The sequence below is a fragment of the Nerophis lumbriciformis genome, linkage group LG01 (genome assembly GCF_033978685.3).
Source record: "Nerophis lumbriciformis linkage group LG01, RoL_Nlum_v2.1, whole genome shotgun sequence".
NCBI lineage: Eukaryota > Metazoa > Chordata > Actinopteri > Syngnathiformes > Syngnathidae > Nerophis > Nerophis lumbriciformis.
This window is the reverse complement of record NC_084548.2, coordinates 58,156,702-58,170,000: the sequence shown is the minus strand read 5'-3', so window position 1 is coordinate 58,170,000 and position 13,299 is coordinate 58,156,702. Positions and strand designations below refer to the sequence as shown.

At 39.8% G+C, this 13,299-nt stretch overlaps 1 protein-coding gene across 2 annotated transcripts in view; it reads left to right on the top strand.

Moving 5' to 3' along the window:
* Positions 1 to 13,299, top strand: part of prkcz (protein kinase C, zeta) — a 194,308-nt gene that overhangs the window by 113,613 nt on the left and 67,396 nt on the right. For both annotated transcript variants that reach the window (XM_061988001.1, XM_061987991.1), the window contains exons 10-11: positions 3,821 to 3,918; positions 4,814 to 4,900. In XM_061988001.1, coding sequence (XP_061843985.1) covers positions 3,821 to 3,918; positions 4,814 to 4,900 — 185 coding nt within the window. The remainder of the gene's footprint in view (positions 1 to 3,820; positions 3,919 to 4,813; positions 4,901 to 13,299) is intronic.

Sequence of the window (13,299 nt, the reverse complement as noted above, 5' to 3'; positions counted from 1 at the left end):
CCTGGTGCCACAAACTAATCAGCTGATTAACTCAAAACACCTGCAAATGGCTTTAAATGGTCTCTCAGTCCAGTTCTGAAGCCTACACAAACATGGGGAAGACTTCAGATTTGACAGCTGTCCAAAAGGCAACCATCGACACATTGCACAAGGAGGGAAAGACACAAAAGGTTATTGCTGAAGAGGCTGGCTGTTCTCAGAGCTCTGTGTCCAAACACATTAATGGAGAGGCAAAGGGAAGGAAAAACTGTGGTCAGAAAAAGTGTACAAGCGATAGGGATCACCGCGCCCTGGTCAAGATTGTAAAAAAAAACCCATTCAAAAATGTGGGGGAGATTCAGAAGGAGTGGACAGCTGCTGGAGTCAGTGCTTCAAGATCCACCACCAAGAGACGCTTGAAAGACATGGGTTTCAACTGCCGCATACCTCGTGTCAAGCCACTGTTGACCAAGAAACAGCGCGCAAAGCGTCTCACCTGGGCTAAGGAAAAAAAGAGCTGGACTGCTGCTGAGTGGTCCAAAGTCATGTTTTCTGACGAAAGCAAATTTTGCATTTCCTTTGGAAATCGAGGTCCCAGAGTCTGGAGGAAGACAGGAGAGGCACAGGATCCACGTTGCCTGAAGTCTAGTGTAAAGTTTCCACCATCAGTGATGGTTTGGGGTGCCATGTCATCTGCTGGTGTCGGTCCACTCTGTTTCCTGAGATCCAGGGTCAACGCAGCCGTCTACCAGCAAGTTTTAGAGAACTTCATGCTTCCTGCTGCTGACCTGCTCTATGGAGATGGAGATTTCAAGTTCCAACAGGACTTGGCGCCTGCACACAGCGCAAAATCTACCCGTGCCTGGTTTACGGACCATGGTATTTCTGTTCTAAATTGGCCCGCCAACTCCCCTGACCTTAGCCCCATAGAAAATCTGTGGGGTATTGTGAAAAGGAAGATGCAGAATGCCAGACCCAAAAACGCAGAAGAGTTGAAGGCCACTATCAGAGCAACCTGGGCTCTCATAACACCTGAGCAGTGCCAGAAACTCATCGACTCCATGCCACGCCGCATTAACGCAGTAATTGAGGCAAAAGGAGCTCCAACCAAGTATTGAGTATTGTACATGCTCATATTTTTCATTTTCATACTTTTCAGTTGGCCAACATTTCTAAAAATCCCTTTTTTGTATTAGCCTTAAGTAATATTCTAATTTTGTGACACACGGAATTTTGGATTTTCATTTGTTGCCACTTCAAATCATCAAAATTAAATGAAATAAACATTTGAATGCATCAGTCTGTGTGCAATGAATAAATATAATGTACAAGTTACACCTTTTGAATGCAATTACTGAAATAAATCAAGTTTTTCAAAATATTCTAATTTACTGGCTTTTACCTGTATATATATAATATATATATGGCAGCAGCACGGTGGGAGAGGGGTTAGTGCAGATGCCTCACAATACGAAGGTCCTGAGTAGTCCTGAGTTCAAGTAGTGAAACAAAAATGAATATTATCAACAACAGTATCAATATTGGTTACAATTTCAACATAGCAGTGATTAAAAATCCCTCATTGACATTATCATTAGACATTTAGAAAAAAACAAAAACAAAAAACAATAGTGTCACAGTGGCTTACACTTGCATCACATCTCATAAGATTGACAACACACTGTGTCCAATATTTTCACAAAGATAAAATAAGTCATATTTTTGGTTCATTTAATAGTTAAAACTAATTTACATTATTGCAATCAGTTGATAAAACATTGTCCTTTACAATTATAAAAGCTTTTTACAAAAATCTACTACTCTGCTTGCATGTCAGCAGACTGGGGTAGATCCTGCTGAAATCCTATGTATTGAATGAATAGAGAATCATTTTGAATCGGGAAAAAATTGTTTTTGAATCGAAAATTGTGTTGAATTGAAAAAAAATTGATTTTGAATCGAATCGTGACCCCAAAAATTGATATTGAATCGAATCGTGGGACACCCAAAGATTCACAGCCCTAATGTATACATATATACGGTACTTGTATATATGTATACATGCATACATATGTACTGTATATATGCATATTTATAGATTATTATTATGTATGTATATATATATATGTGTGTATTGTATATACCGAGGGTGCACAAACTACGGCCCGGTAAGGGAACCTGCCCGCAGGGAGATTTAAATCCATTTTAAAAGTCAAGTTATATGCTGCTACTTGGTCGCCACTTTTTGCACAACATGAGTAATTCAGGCCTATGACCAATCATCATGCTTTGAATAAAACCAAACGCAGCATAAACTTATATGACCCAATGCAAACAACCTTCCCTAGTCAGGGTGGGGGAAAAAAGAAAATCGAGCCAACAAAAATGCCAACAGACCTGGTCTGTGTGTATGTACAAACCCGAGCTTCTGTTTCATTGCAAATATCAGAATATTAGAGTTTGTGCTTAATATGTAAATATGTGCTGTCTATTTGTTCTGTTAAAGTTTTTAGTCATTCTAAAATACATTTTCTGACCAGTAATGATTTATAAACAATAGTTTAACTAAAAATATCGTACAACTTGTATTAGTTGTAGTAAGTTGCATGTTAACATTAACTGTGTCAAAATAAGTTGATTAAGACTTAAAAAGGAGGAAATATAAGATCATTTGCTCACTTCAGATTTTGACCATTTTTTTGAGTCTTATTCTGAATTGTTTGATGTTAGTGGCACTTTTGAACTTCTACTGTATTAGCAATCTTGTGAGCTAGCAATCCATATATATTGATTATTTTTAATAATGATAGTCATTCTGCTTAATGATTGCGATCAGTTGTGATTAGGAGTGTTTTGATACAAGTTTCATTATTTTGCAGTGTGGAATCCCATGGTCATGATTATGTTATTATAATTATAACTGTCTTGAATAGATTTAGGCTGTCTTTGAGTTGAAGTGTAGTGGCAATTAGTGTTTCAGCCACAATAATTCATTATTATGCGGACACGTTTGTTACTGAATACTTTCTAATTTGCTTCTGCCTTGGAGACTTTGTATGTGTAAGTAATATGCAACTATCCATACATCCATCCATCCATTTTCTACCGCTTGTCCCTTTCGGGGTCCCTGGAGCCTATCTCAGCTGCATTCAAGCGGAAGGCGGTGTACACCCTGGACAAGTCGCCACCTCATCGCAGGGCCAACACAGATAGACAAACAACATTCGCATTCACACACTAGGGTCAATTTAGTGTTGCCAATCAACCTATCCCCAGGTGCATGTCTTTGGAGGTGGGAGGAAGCCGAAGTACCCAGAGGGAACCCACGCAGTCACGGGGAGAACATGCAAACTCCACACAGAAAGATCCCTAGCTCAGGATCGAAGCCAGGACCTTTGTATTGTGAGGCAGACACACTAACGCCTCTTGCACCGTGCTGCCAAAAATGCAACTATAATTATTTAATACTTGTTTCTATTGACAAATGTGCTGTTTTATTGTTCAGTGATTTTTACCTATGTCTAGCTGGTGTGCTTTTGTGTACTTAGCTGTTTTGTAGCTGCTGGCTCCTAGTAGCCTATAGCCTAGCATGTTTACCTTTTGTAAATGATTTTAGTACAATGGAAGAAATTGTGTGTTTATTGGAGGACATTTAGATGTTAACTGTCCAGCTTTGCACAAGTAAACACTCTGCAGCATTGCTTGTATCGCACATGATATCATACACAAGTCGATATCATCCCATTTTTTGCTGGTATCATTATCGGACCAGGACACTCCAAGTTGTGATGATTGTATTTCATTGAAAAGTGCAGTGAGTCTGGGCTTGTGTTCTCTGCAGGATATCGACTGGGTGCAGACGGAGAAGCACGTCTTTGAGCAAGCCTCCACAAATCCATTTTTAGTGGGCCTCCACTCCTGTTTCCAGACAGAAAGTCGGTAAGAACTTTGAAGAACTTTCCGTCTGAAAGTGTGTGTCATTCTTGCAATGGTCAAATATAAGTAATCTCTAATTTACTGCTTAAAAGGTGCTGTATCTTTTCTGTATATTGATCTAAAAGCTCTGAGTAAAAGGACTGAAGTCTATTGTATATACCGAGGGTGTCCAAACTACGGCCCAGGATACCTCGTGATTTTGATAAGGAACCTGGCCGCAAGAAGTTACAATCCATTTTAAAAGTCAAGTTGTATGCTGCTACTTGGTTGCCACTTTTTGCACAACATGAGTAATTCAGGCCTGTGACCAATTATCATGCTTTGAATAAAATCAAGCGCAGCATAAACTTATATGACCCAATGCAAACAACCTTCCCTAGTCAGGGTGGGGGGTCGAGCCAACAAAAATGCCAACAGACCTGGTCACACATAACACTATGTAACACAATTTGTGGATATTATAAAAAACGTCCACACACCATAAAACATTTCAGAATTCCACCCATTTAAATCCATTACAAAGCATGATGGGAACAATGTAAAACACTCTCCACACTTATCCATGTTTGGCACATTTTAGCTGCTTGATATTTCTGATTGATTACAAAACTTTAAGGAGGTCGCCGCGGAAGTAAACAAGGTAGCAGTTGAATTTTACATACGCTTAATATACAGTTATATTTATTATATATCTGTAATATGTACACATTTATATCTGTGGTACTTCACAGGCTTTCGGCCCTCGACCACATTTTTTTTTAGCCCAATGCAGCCCCCAGGGCAAACAGTTTGAACACCCTGGTATATACAGTAGAGATATATGTATTTCATGCTGTAATAAGTACTTTTTAAAAATGACTAACTTTATTGTTATTATTGCCTTTTTTTTATTCTGCAGGCTCTTTCTTGTGATTGAATATGTGAATGGCGGCGACCTCATGTTTCATATGCAGCGCCAAAGAAAACTCCCTGAAGAACATGCCAGGTAAGGACATGCAGGTGTTGTGACGTTGCCTCACATCGTAGAGCTTTGATAATCCCTACAGCAGTGGTGTCCAAAGTGCGGCACGGGGGCCATTTGCAGCCCGCAGAGAGTTTTTTAACGACTTCTAAAAATACTATTACAAAATAAACATACAGAAAAGAGCATACATGTAAAATGTAACGAGACAAAGTTGTCTTTAATAACACAGAGCTGCCATGTAGACTTTTTTTTTTAAACTGTCATTGTTTAAAAAATAATAATGAATCAAAATCAATGTTATGAATTATTGACCTATTCAAGGCTGCAATTGCTTCACATTAAATATTACACTTTGAAATCTCTTTTGGGAAAAATATTGCATAGTTTTTGTCATAAAAAATAAGTTTTCAATGAGAAAAAGGGCATAAAAATAAGCTAACAAACAAAAAACATAAAAATGTATCATCGACTGCTAGATCATTGATTCAAGCATTGAAATTAAAATGAAAAATAAAAATATATATATATATATTTTTAAATGTATGAATCCCTTTTGGATTGCCAATGATTTTAGTGGGATTATTTTTTAAACTGTCATTGTTTAAAAAATAATAATGAATCAAAATCAATGTTATGAATTATTGACATATTGAAGGCTGCAATTACGTCAAATCAAATATTCAATTTTTAAATATTTTCGGATAAAAATATTGCATAGTTTTTGTGTTTGTTAGAAAAACTAAGTTTTCAATGGGAAAAAGGGCATAAAAATAAACAAACAAAAAACATACAAATGTATAATCGATGGCCAGATCTGAAGTTAATTTAAGTGTTGAAATAAAAATAAATAATAAAATACAATTTATTTTAACACATTTATGAGTGGGACCCTTTTGGATTCCCAAGGATTTTAGTGGGATTATATTTTTAAACTCCTCTCTGAGCTGCCACTTTATCGTGGTAGAGGAGTTTGCGTGTCCCAATAATCCTAGGAGCTATGTTGTCCAGGGGCTACTATGCCCCCTGGTAGGGTCTCCCAAGACAAACAGGTCCTAGGTGAGGGATCAGACAAAGAGCAGCTCGAAGACTTCTATGAAAATACAACAACCGAGACTCAGTTTTCCCTTGCCCGGACGCGGGTCACCGGGGCCCCCCTCTTGAGCCAGGCCCAGCCCCCCTCTTGAGCCAGGCCCAGCCCCCCTCTTGAGCCAGGCCCAGAGTTGGGGCACGATGGCGAGCGCCTGGTGGCCGGGCCTGTCCCCATGGGGCCCGGCCGGGCACAGCCCGAAGAGGCAACGTGGGTCCCCCCTCCAATGGGCTCACCACTCATGGGAGGGGCCATAGAGGTCGGGTGCAATGTGAGCTGGGCGGCAGCCGAAGGCAGGGCACTTGGCGGTCCGATCCTCGGCTACATAAGCTAGCTATTGGGACGTGGAATGTCACCTCGCTGGGGGGGAAGGAGCCTGAGCTAGTGCGCGAGGTGGAGAAGTTAAGGCTGGATATAGTCGGACTCACTTCGATGCACACCAAGGGCTCTGGAACCAGTTCTCTCGAGAGGGGCTGGACTCTCTTCCACACTCAATTTACCGGTCGATCTACATTCCCATCCTCACCTATGGTCATGAGCTTTGGGTTATGACCGAAAGGACAAGATCACGGGTACAAGCGGCCGAAATGAGTTTCCTCTGCCGGGTGGCGGGCTCTCCCTTAGAGATAGGGTGAGAAGCTCTGCCATCCGGGAGGAGCTCAAAGTAAAGCCGCTGCTCCTCCACATCAAGAAGAGCCAGATGAGGTAGTGCGGGCATCTGGTCAGGATGCCACCCGAACGCCTCCCTACTTTAGGGCACGTCCGACCGGTAGGAGGCCACGGGGAAGACCCAGGACACCTTGGGACTAAGTCTCCCGGCTGACCTGGGAACGCCTCGGGATCTCCCGGGAGGAGCTGGGCGAAGTGGCTGGGGAGAGGGAAGTCTGGGCGTCCCTGCTTAGGCTGCTGCCACCGCGACCCGACCTCGGATAAGCAGAAGAAGATGGATGGATGAATGGATATATTTTTAAACTGTCATTGCTTATAAAATAATAAGAATCAAAATCACTGTTAAGAATTCTTGACATATTCAAGGCTGCAATTACTTCACATCAAATATTACACATTGAAATCTCTTTGGGGTAAAAATATTGCAGTTTTTGTGTTTGTCATAAAGGAATAAGGGCATAAAAATAAACAAACACAAACATTTATAATCGATGGCTCGATCTGAAGTTGATTTAAGCGTAGAAGAAAAAAAAAGTATGATTAATTTTTAACACATTTATTGGGACCCGTTTGGATCCCCAAGGATTTTAGTGGGATTCTTTATTTTAAACTGTCATTGCTAAAAGTTTATAATTAATGTTATGAATTGTTGACATTCAAGGCTGTACTTAAAATATTATACTTTGAAATATTTTTGGGTAAAAATATTGCATAGTTTTTGTGTTTGTCATTAAAAAAACTAAGTTTTTAATGACAAAAGTGCATGAAAAGAAATAAATTTAAAAAAAACATAAAAATGTATAATCAACGGATAGATCTGAAGTTGATTTAAGCGTTGAAAGTTAAAAGAAAATGTAAAAGTATTTTAAACACTTTTGAATCCCTGAGAATTTTAGTGGGATCATTTTTTTTAAACTGTCATTGCTGGAAAAAATAATAATGACTCAAATTCAATGTTGTTATGAATTATTGACCTATCCTGCGCTCGGGATCTTTCTGTGTGGAGTTTGCATGTTCTCCCCGTGACTGCGTGGGTTCCCTCCGGGTACTCCGGCTTCCTCCCACCTCCAAAGACAAGCACCTGGGGATAGGTTGATTGGCAACACTAAATTGGCCCTAGTGTGTGAATGTGAGGGTGAATGTTGTCTGTCTCTCAGTGTTGGTCATGTGATGAGGTGGCGACTTGTCCAGGGTGTACCCCGCCTTCCGCCCGAATGCAGCTGAGATAGGCTCCAGCGACCCCTGCTACCCCGAAAGGGATAAGCGGTAGGAAATAGATGGATGAATGGATGACCTATTCAAAGCTGCAATTACGTCACATCAAATATTCTGCTTTGAAATTTTTTTGTGGAAAAATGTTGCATATTTTCTGTATTTGACCTTCAAAAAAAGGTTTTCTTTAACAAATCCCGCATAAAAGATAAAAAAAATAAAACTTTATATTGACAGCTAGATCTGACGTTGTTCTAAATATTTAATATTTTTAATATTTTTATGACTGATAACACTTTGGGTCCCCGGGACCAAACTTGAGTAGAGCCCTCAAGATGGAAACATATCTATATAATGTATTAGTTAAAATGCCAAAATGGCCTCTGCATGCTTTGGAGTGTCAGTGTGTGGCCCTCAGTGGAGAATGTGTGGACCCCCGCAGTCAATTGTATGATGTGTAAGTGTTGCTGGTGGAAGATAAATGTTTGCTATCAGGACTTTGTGACGTGTGTCAAGAAGGAGGTCAGGATCTCACCTTTTGTACGTTATTGTGAAAGAGGAAAAACATCACATTTTATTGCTTTTCCCAGCAAAAAGCACTCGTGTCAAAATCCAAGGACACCTTTTATGTGAAGACCACCCAAAGCTTTTCACTTTGATTCCAAAACAGCAGACTTGAGTTTTTTGTCTTGTGATCTTTTCAAAGTACAATATAGTTTTCATAATGAACTTAAAACCAGTTTTAAATTCAGAACTGCGAATGTATCTATCTTTAAAAACTTACAGTATCTGATGAGGAAGAAACACATTTACACTATTTACTGTTATTACACATACAGCTGGCACTTGTCAGGAACACACACACACACACACACACACACACACACACACACACACACACACACACACACACACACACACAATACCTATTTTGCACTCTACAGTATTGGCCGATACCTATACTAATTAGATACGTTATCAGCAGGAATCATACATACTTGTATTATTTAGTAGTGTGGAACGTTAGACAAGGTTTGATCACGTGAAATGAGTCAAACAGAGAACAATGGTAGATATGAAAACACTAACCTATTTATTATTAACCGTCTGGAATGATGTCTTTAAATTGAAGTGGAGTGGTATTTTTTTTTTTTTGTGACACTGAAATGCACAAAGTTAAGCTCATGACACAGTAAGTTGAATAATGCGGACCCTTTTGTTACTGGATACTTTCTAATGCTGTTTTGGAGACTTTGTATGTGTAATTAATATGGAACTATAATTATTTGATACTTGTTTACATTTACAAATGTCACCTTTTATTGTTCAGTGATTATTACCTATGTCTAGCTTGTGTGCTATTGTGTGCTTAGCTGTTGTGTAGCTGCTCACTCCCAGTAGCCTATAGCCTAGCATGTAAATGACTTGACTAAAATAGAAAGAATTGTGTGAGGACATTTAGATAACTTGCTCTCCAGCTTTGCACAAGTAAACACTCTGCCGGACTGCTTGTATCGCACATGATGTCACACACAATTAAACACTCTGCAGGACTGCTTATATCGCACATGAAATCAGACACAATTAAACACTCTGCATGACTACTTGTATCGCACACAAGTAAACATGCTGCAGAACTGCTTGTATCACACATGATATCGCACACAAGCAAACACGCTGCAGTACTACTTGTATCGCACATGATATCACACACAATTAAACATTAAGCATGACTGCTTGTATCGCACCTAAGTAGACATGCTGCAGGACTGCATGTATCACACATGATATCGCACACAAGCAAACACACTGCAGGACTGCTTGTACCGCAGATTATATCACACACAATTAAACATTCTGCATGACTGATTGTATCGCACACAAGTAAACGCACTGCAGGACTGCTTGTATCGCACATGATATCGCACACAAGCAAACACTCTGCATAACTGCTTGTATCACACATGATATTGCACACAAGCAAACACTGCATGACTGCTTGTATCACACATGATATCACACACAAGTAAACACGCTGCAGGGCTGCTTGTATTGCACATTTTACTTGCAAGTTGACAACGTTTTAATTGTTTTGTTTGATGCCCTTTTTAAAACAAAAAACAAACAAACTTCTTTTTATATGGCAAAAACACAAATCATGCAACATGTTTCCCTGAACATACAAACCCCGTTTCCATATGAGTTGGGAAATTGTGTTAGATGTAAATATAAACGGAATACAATGATTTGCAAATCCTTTTCAATCCATATTCAATTGAATGCACTACAAAAGACAAGATATTTGATGTCTAAACTCATAAACTTCTTTTTTTTTTTTGCAAATAATAATTAACTTAGAATTTCATGGCTGCAACACGTGCCAAAGTAGTTGGGAAAGGGCTTGTTCACTACTGTGTTACATGGCCTTTCCTTTTAATAACACTCAGTAAATATTTGAGAACTGAGGAGACACATTTTTTAAGCTTCTCAGGTGGAATTCTTTCCCATTCTTGCTTGATGTACAGTTTAAGTTGTTCAACAGTCCGGGGGTCTCCGTTGTGGTATTTTAGGCTTCATAATGCGCCACACATTTTCAACAGGAGACAGGTCTGGACTACAGGCAGGCCAGTCTAGTACCCGCACTCTTTTACTATGAAGCCACGTTGATGTAACACGTGGCTTGGCATTGTCTTGCTGAAGTAAGCAGGGGCGTCCATGGTAACGTTGCTTGGATGGCAACATATGTTGCTCCAAAACCTGTATGTACCTTTCAGCATTAATGGCGCCTTCACAGATGTGTAAGTTACCCCTGTCTTGGGCACTAATACACCCCCATACCATCACAGATGCTGGCTTATCAACTTTGCGCCTATAACAATCCGGATGGTTCTTTTCCTCTTTGGTCCAGAGGACACGACATCCACAGTTTCCAAAAACAATTTGAAATGTGGATTCGTCAGACCACAGAACACTTTTCCACTTTGTATCAGTCCATCTTAGATGAGATCAGGCCCAGCAAAGCCAACGGCGTTTCTGGGTGTTGTTGATAAACGGTTTTCGCCTTGCATAGGAGAGTTTTAACTTGCACTTACAGATGTAGCGACCAACTGTAGTTACTGACAGCGGGTTTCTGAAGTGTTCCTGAGCCCATGTGGTGATATCCTTTACACACTGATGTCGTTTGTTGATGCAGTACAGCCTGAGGGACCGAAGGTCACGGGCTTAGCTGCTTACGTGCAGTGATTTCTCCAGATTCTCTGAACCCTCTGATGATATTACGGACCGTAGATGGTGAAATCCCTAAATTCCTTGCAATAGCTGGTTGAGAAAGGTTTTTCTTAAACTGTTCAACAATTTGCTCACGCATTTGTTGACAAAGAGGTGACCCTGGCCACATCCTTGTTTGTGAATGACTGAGCATTTCATGGAATCTACTTTTATACCCAATCATGGCACCCACCTGTTCCCAATTTGCCTGTTCACCTGTGGGATGTTCCAAATAAGTGTTTGATGAGCATTCCTCAACTTTATCAGTATTTATTGCCACCTTTCCCAACTTCTTTGTCACGTGTTGCTGGCATCAAATTCTAAAGTTAATGATTATTTGCAAAAAAAAAATGTTTATCAGTTTGAACATCAAATATGTTGTCTTTGTAGCATATTCAACTGAATATGGGTTGAAAATTATTTGCAAATCATTGTATTCCGTTTATATTTACATCTAACACAATTTCCCAACTCATATGGAAACGGGGTTTGTATTTCAAAGTGGAATATTTAATGTGAAGTTAATAAAATGTTAAAAAGTTAGTTAAACACTTCCTGCATGGCAGCTTTGTGTTATTATTGTCAATATTGCAGCATTTTCTCCTTACATTTCAGTTGTTTGCTCTTTTATTCCACTTTGTAATATTATTTAAAAAAATGGCCGCCCTTTGGAGAACCCAGAGCTGAAGGCCAAGTTCTCTGTGAGTTTATTTCATCTAAACAAAGTGAAGAGTGCTGTTGACGAGGTCACAGCATCAACTTGTGTGGGAGTTAGTTGTGGCCCCCGGACGCCCCCGTTTCATTGATTTGCAACAATTTGAATATGCTTGATATGGGTCTTGAGCGCTTTCCTGGACCAAGTAGAAAAACGGTAATGAGCCCCGTTACGCACCCTGTCTTTCTGCTTGTGGGGCACTCCAAGTGCGCCCTTGATAAATGGCGGATCAAAGGCTGGGTAATTTAGTGCGGCACTGTCGGGCCCCTATCGGACCCTGCAATCTGCATTCTGCAGACACTGGCTGTGCGTATGCAAAGCAGTGCGCTAATAACTCATAACGAGTGTACATATTCATGAGCGCCCTGCTGCATTCCTCCCCGCCAAGGGGGAGGCGGCCCGTGGGCTATGGATGCTGCCTCCGAGAGCTCGCCGCTTCTCTCCGTCTGGATGCCGCCGCTGAAAAGAGCGTGCACAATCCCGCCTGTCACAGTCTAATTGTGGGGGAGCGGCGTGGGATTTACTGTCTTTTACTCAACCCTGGATTTGTAGCAGACAGAAAGAACCCACGTCACTCCTCATGGCCGCTTATCTCTTGGTGACAGAGCACACCCACACGTAAACGCAGCGTGCTGTTGACTCCTGAACGCAACACTTTGTTCATCAGTGCCAGCACCTGCTGCGTCAAAGGAAGTAGTTCATGATACACTATATTATAGTATCAACTACAACATTTCGATGAGGCTTGCTATCCGTAACTGTAAATGTCGATGGAAGCTAAAAAGCTAGCATAAAACCACACTGGAACCAACTTAAATGTTTGAATAAAATGTTATTATGCTAACATTAGCATGCTAATATCGGATGAGTTAGCATAGTTCTAAGATGGCGAAAAGTATCAAAAACCATGACTTTCTTAGGTTTAAATGAATATTATTAGTAAAAATTCTAGCCTAAAACATTTGCATGCTAATATTGAAGGAGTTAGCATACTTGTATGATGGTCCCAAGTATCAAAAAACTTGTTTTTTAGGTTTAAAAGATCGAATGTAGCTAAAAAGGCTAGCATAAAACGTTAGCATGCTAATATAGAAGAAGTTAACATACTTGTATGATGGCGCCAATTACCAAAATCCATGATTTTTAGGTTTAACACAAAATTAGCTCAAATGTTTTCATAGAATGTTATTATGCTAACGTTAGCATGCTAATATTGAAAAAGTTAGCATAATGTTATGACGGTTCAAACTATCAAAAACCATGTTTTTTAGGTTTAAAAGATCCAATTTAGCTTAACAGCTAGCATTAAATGCTAGCATGGTAACATCAGCATGCTAATATAGAATACGTTAGCATACTTGTATGAATGCGCCAATCACCAAAATCCATGATTTTTAGGTTTAAAAATAAAATTTGCTAAAATGTTTGTACTGTACTGTCCAATCTACTAATAAAAGTCTCAATCAATCA